The sequence below is a fragment of the Phasianus colchicus genome, chromosome 34 (genome assembly GCF_987193195.1).
Source record: "Phasianus colchicus chromosome 34, bPhaCol1.hap1.1, whole genome shotgun sequence".
NCBI classification, from domain to species: Eukaryota; Metazoa; Chordata; class Aves; order Galliformes; family Phasianidae; genus Phasianus; species Phasianus colchicus.
In genome coordinates, this window is record NC_143469.1 from 910,397 (window position 1) to 923,986 (window position 13,590).

General features: G+C 58.3%; 1 protein-coding gene across 4 annotated transcripts; it reads right to left on the reverse strand.

The window, feature by feature from the left end:
- Positions 1-410: 410 nt before the first annotated feature.
- Positions 411-12,664, reverse strand: LOC149913838 (maestro heat-like repeat-containing protein family member 7). Of its 4 annotated transcripts, XM_090128761.1 has the most exons (23): positions 12,129-12,663; positions 11,679-11,767; positions 11,431-11,562; positions 11,253-11,332; positions 10,884-10,992; positions 10,686-10,775; positions 10,461-10,565; positions 10,194-10,362; positions 9,882-9,982; positions 9,629-9,778; positions 9,101-9,255; positions 8,652-8,784; positions 8,372-8,556; positions 8,102-8,239; positions 7,749-7,866; positions 7,368-7,664; positions 7,134-7,280; positions 6,609-6,710; positions 6,391-6,493; positions 5,904-5,963; positions 5,475-5,821; positions 5,079-5,170; positions 411-4,802 (listed from the first exon to the last, which is right to left on the reverse strand). In XM_090128761.1, exons 1-21 carry the CDS (start codon positions 12,331-12,333, stop codon positions 5,670-5,672), a joined length of 2,820 nt encoding a protein of 939 aa, XP_089984887.1. In that variant the 5' UTR covers positions 12,334-12,663; the 3' UTR covers positions 411-4,802; positions 5,079-5,170; positions 5,475-5,669. The 4 variants fall into 4 exon arrangements, with proteins under 4 accessions (XP_089984887.1, XP_089984883.1, XP_089984885.1 ...); XM_090128757.1 differs by having other exon boundaries at positions 7,368-7,866; positions 12,129-12,664; XM_090128759.1 differs by lacking the exons at positions 411-4,802; positions 5,079-5,170 and adding an exon at positions 5,177-5,348 and having other exon boundaries at positions 7,368-7,866; positions 12,129-12,664.
- Between the last annotated feature and the right edge of the window lie 926 nt (positions 12,665-13,590).

A 13,590-nucleotide genomic window follows, 5' to 3' on the forward strand; every position in this document is an offset into this window, starting at 1 on the left:
CAACCTCCCCCTGGTGAACCCATGCTGACTGCTCCTGATAACCTCCTTTTCTTCCAGTTGTCTGAGATGGAATCCAGCACAAGCTGCTCCATCACCTTTCCAGGGACAGAGGTGAGGCTGACTGGCCTATAACTGCCTGGATCTTCCTTCTTGCCCTTTTTGAAGACCAGAGTGACATCGGCTATCCTCCAGTCCTCAGGCATCTCCCCCGTTCTCCAAGACCTCTCAAAGATGACAGAGAGTGGTTCAGCAGTCACCTCTGCCAGCTCCCTCAGCACCCGTGGATGCATCCCATCGGGTCCCATGGATTTGTGAAGAGTGGTGTTGCCCAGGCGCTCTTGGACCACCTCTTCCCTGACTAAAGGGAAGTCTTCCATTACCCAGACCCTTTCATGAACCTCCAGGGTCTCGGATTCCCGAGGGGGAGCTTTTTCACTGAAGACAGAAGCAAAGAAGGCATTCAGTATCTCTGCCTTCTCAGCATCCCCCGTTACCAGAACACCCCCGTCACTAATCAGGGGAGCCACATTCTCCCTAGTCTTCCTTTTACTGTTAACATACTTAAAAAAGCCTTTTTTATTATCCTTTATCACCTTTGCCAGGTTCAATTCCAGGCGGGCTTTAGCCTTCCTTGTCGCATCCCTGCAGGCCCTGACAACATTCCTATATTCTTCCCAAGTGGTCAGACCCTTTTTCCACATTTTGTGGGCCTTCTTCTTTCCTTTGAGTTTGTGCACGAGCTCCTTGCTCATCCACACAGGTCTCCTGCCACCCTTTCCAGATATCTTGCTCACAGGGATGCACCGATCCTGAGCTGGGAAGAAGAGCTGTTTAAATGCCGACCAGCTCTCACAGGCCCCCTTACCTTCTAACACCCTAGCCCATGGGATAGCTCCAAGTATGTCCTGGAAGAGATCAAAGTTGGCTCTCTAAAGTCCAGGGTAGCAGTCCTACTTTTTGCTTTAGTTCTTCCACTCAGGATCATGAACTCCACCATCTCGTGGTCACTACAACCCAAGCTACCCCCACCTTTACTTCCCTGACGAGCCCTTCTCTATTAGTGAGAAGAAGGTCCAGCAACACCCCTCCCCTCGTCGGTTCCTCAACCACCTGCATCAGAAAGTTGTCCTCAACACATTGCAGGAACCGTCTGGACCGCGCGTGCCTGGCCACATTGCTTATCCAGAAAATATCTGGATAATTGAAGTCCCCCATAAGCACCAGTGCCTGGGATCGTGACGCTGCTTCCAGTTGCTTATGGAAGGCCTCATCAACCTCCTCCTCCTGATCAGGGGGTCTGTAGTACACTCCCACAGCAGTGTCAGCCATACCAGCCCGCCCCTTGATTCTCACCCACAAGCTCTCCACTGCTACACCACTCTCCCCCAGGTAGAGTTCAATACATTCTAGCTGCTCTCTTACATAAAGAGCAACTCCACCACCCCGCCTCGCCGGCCGATCTTTCCTAAAAAGCAAATAGCCCTCCATGACAACATTCCAGTCAAGCGAGCTGTCCAACCACGTCTCCGTGATCGCAATGAGATCATAGCTGTGAGACCGCACGCAGCTCTCCAACTCTTCCTGTTTATTTCCCGTACTGCGCGCATTTGTGTACAGAGTGTACTCAGTACAGAGTGTACATTAGTGTACTCAGCTCCGGCGAGGCCGCACCTCGAGTGCTGTGTTCAGTTTTGGGCCCTCTCTACAAGGAAGAGACTGAGGCCCTGGGACGTGGCCAGAGAAGGGCAACAAAACTGGTGAGGGGTCTGGAGCACAAGTCTTATGAGGAGCGGCTGAGGGAGCTGGGATTGTTCAGCCTGGAGAAGAGGAGGCTCGGGAGAGTCCTCATTGCTCTCTATAACTACCTGAAGGGAGGTTGCGATGAGGAGGGGTTTGGCCTCTTCTCCCACGCAACAAACAGGACCCAAGGAAACGGCCAGAAGTTGTACCAGAGGAGGTTTAGGTTGGACACTAGGAGAAACTTTTTCTCTCAGACGGTGGTCAGGCACTGGAATGGCTGCCCAGGGAGGTGGTGGAGCCGCCGTCCCTGGCAGTGTTCAAGAGGTGCCTGGACGAGGAGCTGCGAGATCTGGTTTAGTGCTTGTGGTACTAATAGGCATGGGCAGGTGGTTGGACTAGATGATCTTGCAGGTCGTAGCCAACCTTGTGATTCTATGATCCTGGGACAGTTCTTCAGAGTACACTCCGCCAGACTGGCCCTCTGCTGCCATTGCTGCATGGCAGCACAGCGTGAAGCCCCAAAGCCCCTCGTGCCTTGAGATCGCTTGCTGCGGTGCTGGCCAGGCCGGTCCAAAGCAGCTGCTCTCGACGAGCGAGTGTTCAGTGCTAGATGTCCAGTGCTCGGCTGCTCAGGGCAGCTCCTGCACAGGTCACGTTTCCGGGCCTCTGGCCTTCTCCTTCTTGCTTATGAAACGTTCACAGTCAGCCCACCTTGATCTTGGAACAATGCTCGCGACAGCAGTGCTCAAAAGAGGCACCTGTTGCAGCCCCGAGCCAGGAGCCTTGGCTGTGACACAGCCTTTCCCACACAGCTCTCCGGCTGAGCTGGGGCTCTGCTGAGGGCTGGGGAGGGGACAGCCCTGTGAAGTGGGGGCTCCTGGCAGCCCATCCCACGCCTCCTGGTGCCACATTCACCGCTGGGTACGAGCTGTCTGGGAGGAGCACACCCGTGCCCTCTTAGAGATGGCCGGCCGAGTGCCTGCCGAGGCTGAGAGAGAGAAGCAACGTTTCAGGGGGTCGGGGGGCAGGCTTTGGCTTCTCCTTTGCTTCTAAAGCCAGGGTTTGGATTTTCAATTGCAACATGGTACCTTAACAATCTGTTGGACACGGGACTAGCTTTTACTCAAAACGCAGTTGGCGAGGGAATGCAAATATTTCTATTAAATGCGGAGTTGTTTCTCCTGGGGCCTGAGTTTCAGGGACGGATCCTTTCTTGTATTTTCCTCCATCTCTTCCCATGTGGTTTGACAACCGATGGATTTCTGTACAAGAAGAGAGACTCTTCTCAAATAATAGCTCAGTTCTTTTCCCTCATGCATAGCCCCGGGGTGGCTTCAGCTCAGAATGCTGAGGGAAGGCGGCCATTTCTCTGTCTCCCTTTATCCCTTCCCTACAAGTCGCCCAGCTGCAGTGTTTTGCCCCTAAGCTATGCCAGCGCCTCCCAGAAAGCCCTTCTCTTCCCACCAGGGATCTGAAGGAGCAGCGAGCTGGAAGGAAACAGTCTCCTCTTGGCCCAGGCCCAGCCTCATGCATAGCTACGCCTTTCAAATGCTGCCAAATCCTGGGCTTTGGTGTGCTCAGTGTGCCAGCAGAAGAGAGCGTGACTTTGGAAAATGAGGAACTCAGACTACATTCCTTGCAGCCTTGGGATCTCAAGTTCCTCATTTTCCAAAGTCACGCTCTCTTCTGCTGGCTGCAAGGAATGTAGTCTGTCAGAGCCAAGGGGTCTTGGAAGGAAGAGTCCCCATTGTTCCTCTCCCTCTGCTTTTCTTCAAGGAGACGGCACTGTCTCGCTGCCATTATCAGAGCAAGGGGAGGTTCTTTTAATGTATGTACAGCTGACGGAGAGATGAAGACACAACGGGTTAGATGTTAGCCCGTCCAGTTTATTACAAATCCAAGTTGTTCAGGGAGATGGGGAAGACGGGTGATAGAAAAGATGGGAAATAAAAGCAAGCAGTCTCTGTAGCAAGCAGGAGAGAGACGGTCACCACCACGGGTCCACGGGTCCAGCTTGGTTCGTAGTTCAGACCTTGATGTTCAGTAGTGATGGGTCAGCAGGGGTTGTTGTTCGGTTGATGACACGGCAACTGTACAAACTTATTTATAAGCCCAAAAGGGGCCACAAAAAAGAGGCAGCTCTCTTTGGAGTGACAGTTCAAATCCAAAGTGGTCGAGTCAGCTGTCTTCGGAGCAGCAGCTCCTGGCTTTGGGATCTCAGCAGAAACTCCTTTCTTCCCATCTCCCGGGCCTCGCCAGCAGATCAGAGGAAGCCCACCTGCATCCTGTTTCTCACTGAATACGATGGTGGTGTTCCCCAGTTCTCCCATACCAAGCTGGAGTTTTTGGTTGCAGGCCAGATCTTCAGCCAGTAAACACTCCTGAGCAATCTCTTCCAAAGGCAAACAGCTCCAAAGAAATGCTTTCAAATGTAAAATGTGATGACCACCAAGTGATGTTGGTTGCCACACCCACCTCGCATCTCCTAGATTAAGTCGGAGTTGTATGGCAAGAAGTGCCTCAGAAAGCAAACTGCAAGCCAAAACCACGGAAGGGTTGAGACAGGCACCCAGGGATGGCAGAGATGGGAACTGTGCACCTGTTTTGCAGCCTCAGGTGGAGCTCTGCTTCTCCTGGGCACCCCATGCCCTGGTCAGCGTGGACAGGACATCCCCCACCTGGGGAGCCCCGCTTTGCTCTTTGGTGGCTGACTCTGCATAGATCTGCTCCCCTTGTGTGTCAGTGGCACCGCAGCAGAGGCATTGCAGGTGCGCTCCTCAGGCAGGCTGGTCTCAGAGCTGGAGGACCATAGGGCTGCCAGCGTTGTTTGTTGCAGGGCTGGGGCTCTGCAGTGCTTTCTGAGCTTGGCCCGTGCCTTTTCTGTCACTCCTCCTCTAGTGGGGGCTTTCACCGCACCGTGTTGTTGTTCTTTGCCGCGTGGAGGTTGCACTGCCTGTGCTGGACCCATCTCTGTCACTTTGCTTTTGGTGGAGCATTTTCCCTTCTTTTTTTCCTGAGGCTGCTTTTTGGCAGAAGATGCCCCCGGGACCGCTGGCAGCTGACTGAAAGGACAGAGTGGGAGGGGTCTGCCTGAGTGGGTGACAGCTTTGGGGCTGAATACTGCAACCCCGAGCCGGGACCCTTGGCTGCAACACAGCCTTACCCACACACAGCTCTCGGGTTGTGCTGGCTCCCGGCAGCCCCATGCCAGCCCTCCATGTGCTGCATTCAGCGCCACTGGGTGGCCCTGAACAGTGACTGTGTGGGGTTGGGCAATGGGCTCTTGCCGGGTCAGGGAAACAGCCCGTGCAGATCCCACCCTGAGCCTGCAGTCTCACCTGGTCTTCTTCTAGACATCGCTTGTTCTCTTCTCGGGCTGTTTTTCCACCACAAAGGTGACTTGGATCCACATGGAGGGGTGGAAATTCCTCTGGAATTGGGAGGGAGAGATCTCATCAGAGGAGACTGACTGTCAGTCAACCTGCTGACACGCAGGGGTGCTCTGGTGTGCCCAAAGCACCCGCGAGGGCTGCTCTGCTCCCCTCGCAGATGCAGAGACCGCGGGACCTTGTGCGTTGTGCCCAGCTCGTCCTCTCCGGGGTGCAGCTCTGTTTTGGGAGTGCATTAATGGCATTTGCTTTGGGAAAGAGGAGCTGCAAGCTAGGAGGAGCTGCAAGCTAGGAGGGGTTACCCTGTTTGCATCCAGTGTGTGCACGCAGTGCTGATAAACATACCTGCTTTTATCACTCCTTTGTGGTTATGGAGTTTTCGCAAGTCAGCTGGGGTTATGATTGTGCTTGAGGTTCAGGTTGGAGTTGTGGTTATGGTTGGGATGTGGTTTGCTTTGGGGCTGTGGTTGCTCTTAGGGTTGGCGTTAGTGTGGCAGTGAGGAGCAGAATGCAAACACCCCCAAACACTTTGGACGGGCACTACTCCCTCCACATCCTCCGGAACCACTGGTGCGACGCTCTGCCCCTAGGCCTGGTGGGTGGCACATCTTCCATTAGGCTGAGGATCAGCAGTGTCTGCTGCACCAGGCAGCGCACGGCCGGCTCGCTGTCTCCCTTGGCACCCTGCAGGGCTGCAATGGAGCGGGGCTGTGTCACCACGTGGGCCCCACACGGCGCTTCCTGGGGCGTGGGGCAGCGGGGGGGACAGCTCACCTTTACGGATGTCCAACACCATCTCCTGGTTCTCGTTCTTCAGCTGCCGCCCCAGCATCCCTGCACACACAGTCGCTGTCAACACTTGCCTGGCCCCATGGTGCCCAGAGACCACACAGCGCCCAGGGACCCGCACGGTGCCCCCAGGGACCCCCATGAGGCCCCAAGGATCTCCAGAAACCCCACAGTACTCCAATAGCGTTCCCATCATCCCCAGAGACCCTACAGTGTCCCAGGGACCCCAATGACCCCCATGGTGCCACAAATGCCCCCAAAGACCAATGGTGCCCCAATGACCCCCAGAGACCCTACACAATTCCCCACTGAGCCCCATAATGTCCCAATGATCCCAGTGTTGCCTCAATAACACCCAAGAACACCATCGGTTCCCCAGTGATCCCCCAAGGCCTCCCCTGCGCAGTGAACCCACAGCATTCAGACGGGGGTGGGGGCAGAGGGATGGGGACGCATTGGGACCGGGACTCACCCAGGAAGCGCACGGCCACCTCCCTCACAGCTGCCTGGGGGCTGTTCAGATGCAGCACGGTCTGCTTGAGGTACTGCTCCGCATCTCTGTCCCTCTTCTGAAGCTGCAGAGAACAGCACGGTGGAGGAGGCACCCACAGAGCTGCCTCCCCCTCCTTTCTGCTGGAGCAGGGCTGGTCCCGGGGTGGAGGAGAGGGGTTGAAAGGTGGGGATCCTTACCAGGCAGTGAGCGATCATCCAGATCTCTGCTTTACTGGCCAAGCATTGCAGTTCCTGCCAGCCCAGGAACTTGGCGGCATGGATCAGAGCATTCTGAGCAGCCTGGGGGACAACAACACAGTTGGGGGGGTTGGCAAGAGAGCCTGCGGTGTCACCACCACCCCCATCCTGGGGTGGCACCACAGATGGTCTCAGCCCGCAGGGTCTGGGGGAACGGCAGTGTGGGATCTGGGAGGGCTTTCCTAAGCTCAATGACTGTAGGGGTGGGTGTGGCGGAGGACGGGAACTGGGAGGACTGTATGGGTGCATATAAGGGGGCGTATCTGATATCCAGGAGGGCTGGATGAGTGAACAAGGGACGGAGATCTAGGAGGACTGTATGGGAGGGTGTGGAGGGGGGTTGCTGGTCAGACCCGCTGACCTCAGAGGCCTTTCCCAGCATTCACAAAGCAGTGAATCAGCAGGGTGGGCTGCGGTCATGCCAGGTGAACCCCACGACCCCGTGATCCCATGAGCTGCGCCCACCTGGGCCACGTTGGGGATGTCCTCATTCATGTGGATGAAAAGAGGTAGCAGACTCCTCTCCACCTGTGGCAGCAGCTGCTTCTTGCCTGGCGCCTCCAGCAGCAGCGCAAAGAGCTCCATGGAGCGCCAGCGCACCTCTGCGTTGTCCTGGAAGGGGACACACATGGGGAGTGGTGCTGAGCTCTGCACGGTGCGGAGGATGTTGGGTGCTCCCTGCTGCCCCGCGACCCTCACCTCGTTGAAGCAGGACAGCAGCTGCACGGCCAGCTGGCTGAGCACACCTCGGATGCTGGCGGGGTGCTGTGCAAGGATGTCCTGCAGCAGACACGTGGCCTGCAGTTTGACATCAGCCCGCACGTCCTGCAGCCACAGCAGCACATCGGGCAGCAGAAGCTGCATCCTCCCTGCATAAAGGTTCTGCAGCCCGCGCAGCGCCAGCTCTCTGCTCTCGCGCCGTTCGCTGTGGATGTATTTCCTGAAGATCTTCTCTGTGCGGGTGTCATCCTTCCGGTGCCCCCGGCAGCTCCACATCTGTGAGGAGTGACGGTCAGCACGCGGGAGGGGACTCAGCCCCACATCCCCCCAAGGGGACCCCTGCATCATCCCCACACCCACCTCGAAGTAGAGCGCCATGGCCGGGACCTCCCTCCACTGCAGCTGGTGGTACTGCAGCAGCTTCTGCAGGTGGATGAAGATGCGGCTCCACTGGCTCCGGCATTTCCTCAGCATCACCCTGTGGGATGGGGGGAGAGCTGAGCCCGTGTTGGAGGGCTGATCCCACAGGTCCGGGCTGGGGGGGGGACTGGAACACCCATCCTGCCCCACAGTGTGCTCTTCCATCTGCATGCCTCGCCTTGGCACCCCTGAGCACTCCCCATCTTGATCCCTACTTATTTCAGGAGGGCAGCATGTGGGGCAGCACAGGGGGCAACATGTGAGGCAGCACATGGAGGGGGTTGGGGCCGTACTTGGCAAGGAAGTGCAGGCCATTCCGCCACCTGCCAGCGCCCAGCAGCTCTGCCCACAGGTCATGGGCCTCCATGGAGAACGCCAGGTTGTCCATATCAGTGCACAGCAGCAAAAGGTGCGCTGTCTCCACCACCATCCTGCATAAAAATGGGGCAGTGTGGGGTCATGGGTAGCACGGGGCCAGGGGTCAGCGTGGGGTCAGGGGTCAGCATGGGGTCAGGGGTCAGCGTGGGTGGTGCCGCCGGGTCAGCGCGGCACGGCGCTGTTACCTGATGGCGCAGGTGGGTGCAGTTGGGCGGAATGGCTCCTCCGTGATGGCGGCGACCAACAGCGGACCGAGCTCCCCGGAGGACACCAACTGGATGATGAGCGCCACAAAGAGCTCCGGGAAGAGCGCTCGCACCTGCGGGCCGTACTCCAGGTACTGCAGGAGCTCATGCAGCGCCGTGGCTGCCTGCGGAAAGCACCCGAACCGCGCTCAGCTCTGAGCTGCTCCCCCGGGTTGGGCGGAGGGGGGAGGGAGTGTTCCCGGGAGACCCTCAAACTCACGGCCAGGGTAAGGGTGCCGATCTCGGTCTCCTGGCCCAGCGGTGCGATCTCCAGCAGATGCAGCAGCTCCTGCACCATCTTTGGCACCACGTCCACCGAGGACAGCGCCAACTCCCACAGCTCCCATGTGTCCCTGCGGCACAGAGCCATCCTCAGCGGGAGCCTCTCTAAGAGTGGGGTGGGGGTCCCTCTCTGTGTAAGCTGGGGGTCCTTCTATGAGTGGGGTGAGGGTCTCTCTAGGTGTGGGCTGAGGATTCCTCTCCGCATCGGCTGAGGGTCCCTATCTATCCATGTGTGGTGGGCATCCCTCTCCACATGGGGTGGTCTCCCTATGTGTGTGGAGTGGGGGCCTCTCTCCGTTTGGGATGGGGGTCCCTATCCACGTGGGGTGGAGGTCCCTGTCCTTGTGGGGTGGGGGTCTCTCTCTACAGGGGGTGGGGGCAGCGCACTTGTCACAGGTGGGGGAGCAGTGCAGCAGGCTGAGTGTCACTGCACGAGGGTTGGCGGCGGCCAGGCACGGGAAGGTGTCACGGATGTGCTTCAATGCCTTCTCCTCTGTGATCAGCTTCCTGCTCCTGTGGATGGCTGTCACGATGCGCTGCACCTGGAAGGGTCATGGGGACAGCAGAACTTCACTCCAGGTGTCCCCAAGAGGGGCTAAGCACCCTGAAGTCTCCAATCAGACCAGTGCCATGCAGGACAACCCAACCCAACACAGCCTTCCAGCACCCAACCCAACCCAACCCCACTCTAACCATCATGACCCCACCCAACACAAACCCAACCCCCAGCAAACCCAACTCCACCCCACCCCACCTACCATCCAGCACCCATCACCCAACCCAAACCCAACATCCAGCACCCAACACAAACTCAACCCCCAGGACTCAACCCAACTCCAACCCAACCCCCAGCCTCCAGTTCAACCCCACCCCCCATGGGCTCAGCCCCCTGGCAAGCAGCTGCCGGTTGCTCACATCGTTGGGCGTAGGCTTGAAGTCAACCATCAGCACATCCATCATGGTGGAAGCAACCTGGGTGTTGTAGTTGCTGCAGTCCTTCATAGCCTGCAGCACCAGGAGGATGAGGTCGGTTCTCTCCGATGAGTGGAAGTGCTTTGCAAAGCGCTGGGGAGGAACAAACACAGAGGGGGGAAGGAACGTCAACTGTGTTCCCCCCATCCCCACAGACCCTGTGGCCACAAGTCCTGGTGCGGCGATCCCTCCTCACCAGCAAAACATCCGAGGTGTTGGTGGTCCAGGTGAGGGAGAACTCGTGGTCATCTTCCCACTGCTCCTGTTTCCTCTGCTCATCTGGCTGCGCTTCCCAGCCTGGAAAGGAGAGCGAGGTGTGGGTATGTGAGCAGTGCTAGCCCTGCAGGGAGCTGGACAGCTACCCCCCCCGAGCTGGGGCCCTGGGGCACAGCTCCCCAGTGCCATGGGGTTCTTCACTGCTCTGAGCGGCAGCTGACACAGTGCCATCCACACTCGGCCCCGTGGGACGTCTGCAATGGATGGAGGCAGTCAGTGGCCGTCTGCTTACGGCTTCTCCACAGGATAAATTTGTAGAGGTGATGGAGAGCGCTCAAAGCACAGCGGTGTGTTTTGTCCTCCGCGCAGCACAGGATGAGGCTTCCCACCAGCTGCCCCAGCACGGGCAGGCGGAACTCGTCATAGCGGGTGGATCTGGATTGTCCCGAGGAGTGATGGGGCTGTGCGTGGAGAGCAGAATGTTGAGTGCATGCCCAGAGAGGGGAGAGCGGGGAAAAGGAGGGTCAAAGACCCCAGGCTGTGGGGGTCGGGCCCTTACCCTCTCCTGGCAGTAATGCGCCAGTGAATGGCACAGCTTCCAGATGCGCCCCACTACCCTCTGGCGTGCAGCTGAGTTCTGCATGGAGGTGAAGGGCAGCAGCACCTGTGGGAAGAGGAGCTGTTGCTCTGCGCTGCGGCCCCCCGGATCACCCCAGAAGGTTTTTGGGGTGGGGATGGCGGAGGAACGCCCCTCCTCCGTGCGGCCCCCGCGGGCACAGCTCACCTGGAAGACGTTTTTCAACTCCTCTCCAATGCTGGCAGTGGGGTGGACGAACACCAGTGTGTGCAGCATGTCATCCAGAGCTCTGAGAGTCTGCAGCATGGACAGAGTGGGGGGAGATCAGAGGGGAGGAGGACGGGGAATGCACGGCAAGACCCTGTCCTGCAAGGCGGGGAGGCCCTGCAGCTCCCCAGCACCCACCTTGGAGTAAAGGTTTATGTCCAGGTCCTGCTCCGAGGGAAGCAGGAGGAGGCTCTGGAAGCACACAGCAAAGAGAGGGATCTTCTCCTCCAACGCCTCCTCCACCTTGCTGCAGAAACAAGGACTGCGGAGCTGAGAGCGCTGTGCTGCGGGACGGGGAGTGGACCCCCCCCATGGGCAGCACTCCGCAGAGCGGGGGGGCAATGCCGGGAGGAGCCCCCTTCCTCCATGGAGATGTGTGGCCAGCCCCAATGGGGGAGAGCAGCAGCCCGGTACCACCAGGATCGTCCCCTGGGGCTGCAGGGCCATACAGGCAGTGTGGGGCCATCCGAATGCTGCGGGGCCATCCCGGCAGCAGTGGGGCAGTACCTGAGGGCGGTGATGGTGGCTATCGCTTGAAGCCGCAGTTCAGAGCTCAGCTTTTCGTGCGGCTCCTCTGCCAGCAGCACCTGTAGCACAGCGGGATGGCACCGGGCACTCAGTGCTCGCAGCGCCGGGAGGAGCGGAGCCGCCCACTGCCCCCCCTCGAGCACCCACCGCCCCTCACCGTGATGTTCTCCACAAGATCGTTCCGGCGGCAGAAGATGCGCAGTTCCTGCGCCGTGTTCCTCTCCGCTGTGGTGTTGCAGATGGTGCGGATGCTCTGCAGGAACTTCATCTTCTGCTCCTCATTCTGAGGCTGTCAGAGAGTGGGGGGAGCGTGAGCAGGGGGTCAGGGGGGCACAGCCCTCCTGCAGCTGAAACCGACCCGGGGGTACAATGGGGCACCGCCGCGACGGCAGTGGCCGCAGTCACCTCCGTTCTCTGGACAAAGGCCTCAATGTTGTCCATCGCGTAACGCTCCACGGCACACATAGACATCCCAGAGGTGTCCAAGCGGGGAGCTGGAATTGGGAGTGCAGGGGGGGTTGGAATTAGAGTTGGGTTTAGGGCTGTGTTTAGTGTTAGGATTGAGGTTGGGGTTGGGATTCATGTTAGGGTTGGGGTTGGGGTTAGTGTTAGGATTGAGGTTGGGTTGAGGTTCAGGTTAGCGTTAGGATTGAGGTTGGGGTTGGGGTTCAGGTTAAGATCAAAGTTGGAGTTGAGGTTGGGGTTCAGGTTAGGATCAAAGTTGGAGTTGAGGTTGGGGTTGGGTTTGGGCTTAGGTTTAGGGTTAGGAGGGGGCTCTGCCCTCTGCCACCTCACACAGCCCCCGCACCATGCAGAGGGCGCTCCCCCCCCAGTCCTGAGGGGACCCTCACTCACCGGGCGGCACAACAGTGGGCTCCGGGGGGGGGTTGCCCTTCTCCTTGGCCTCCGCGGGGTGGAAGGGCTTTCTCTCCTCCATCGCAGAGGATGAGGGCTGAGGTTGGGGACCGGCCGTGGCCCGGGCGGCCACGGGCGGCAGGAAGCGCTGCGGCTCGGCCTGAGGGGCGGTTTGCACCGCAGGTCTGCTCGCGTGCTGTCCCATCAGAGTCCTGACGGAAAGTGAGGGGCACAGCGCTGGCACTGCTGGACCTGTGGGGCACGGGGACGCGTCACAATGGGCCCCACTGTGACTCACTGCCCCGCCCGCGTGGGGCCCCAGCAGCACTCAGCTCTGCTCACGGCTGCTCAGTTCCCCAGTCTGCGCTGAGGAATGGATTTCTCACTGCAATTATTTCATTAAGTCATTAAAAAAGAGGGCAACGGAAGCACAAAACTCAGAAATTGGAAATGTGAGCTTGGGGTTGGGGTTCTGGTTCGGGTTCTGGTTCTGGTTGGGGCTGGGATTCTGGTTGGGGTTCTGGTTGGAGTTATGGGTTAGTTGTTGTTTGGGATTGGGGTTTGCTTGGGGGTTGTGGTTGAGTTATGGCTGTGATTGGTGGCAGGGAATCAGGGAATGATTGTGTTGTGAATCACAGAATCATAGAATCACAAGGTCGGAAAGGACCAGCAAGATCACAACCGTCCTCCCGTCACCATGCCTATTAGTACCACAAGCACTAAACCAGATCTCGCAGCTCCTCGTCCAGGCGCCTCTTGAACACTGCCATGGACGGCAGCTCCACCACCTCCCTGGGCAGCCATTCCAGTGCCTGACCACTCTCTGAGGGAAAAAGTTTCTCCTAGTGTCCAACCTAAACCTCCTCTGGTACAACTTCTGGCCGTTTCCTTGGGTCCTGTTTGTTGTGTGGGAGAAGAGGCCAAACCCCTCCTCATCGCAACCTCCCTTCAGGTAGTTATAGAGAGCAATGAGGACTCTCCCGAGCCTCCTCTTCTCCAGGCTGAACAATCCCAGCTCCCTCAGCCGCTCCTCATAAGACTTGTGCTCCAGACCCATCACCAGTTTCGTTGCCCTTCTCTGGCCACGTCCCAGGGCCTCAGTCTCTGCCTTGTAGAGAGGGGCCAAAACTGAACACAGCACTCGAGGTGCGGCCTCGCCAGAGCTGAATACAGGGGGATGGTCACCTCCCTGCTCCTGCTGGCCACACTGCTTCTAACACGGGCCAGGACGCCGTCGGCCCTCTTGGCCACCTGGCTCACAACCCATGCTGGCTGTCACCTTGCAGTAATGAGCAGACAGCAAGGAGTCTTGTGCTTTTCTTAGAAACAGAGGCAAAATCCTTAGCACCAAAACACACAGAATCACACAACTGCCAAGGCTGGAAAACACCTCCAAGATCATCCTGTCCAACCGCCCACCTACCACCGCTATTTCCCACTAAACCGTGTCCTTCAGCACCGC

Excerpts from the sequence above, each read along its gene's own strand:
- LOC149913838 (XM_090128757.1), bottom strand. The coding sequence starts at position 12,333 with ATGGGACAGCACGCGAGCAGACCTGCGGTGCAAACCGCCCCTCAGGCC. Across the intron at positions 8,240-8,371 it reads GCACCCACCTGCGCCATCAG|GATGGTGGTGGAGACAGCGC; the intron begins GTAACAGCGCCG and ends ATTTTTATGCAG. Across the intron at positions 5,822-5,903 it reads GGTGTTGGACATCCGTAAAG|CCCTGCAGGGTGCCAAGGGA; the intron begins GTGAGCTGTCCC and ends GCTCCATTGCAG.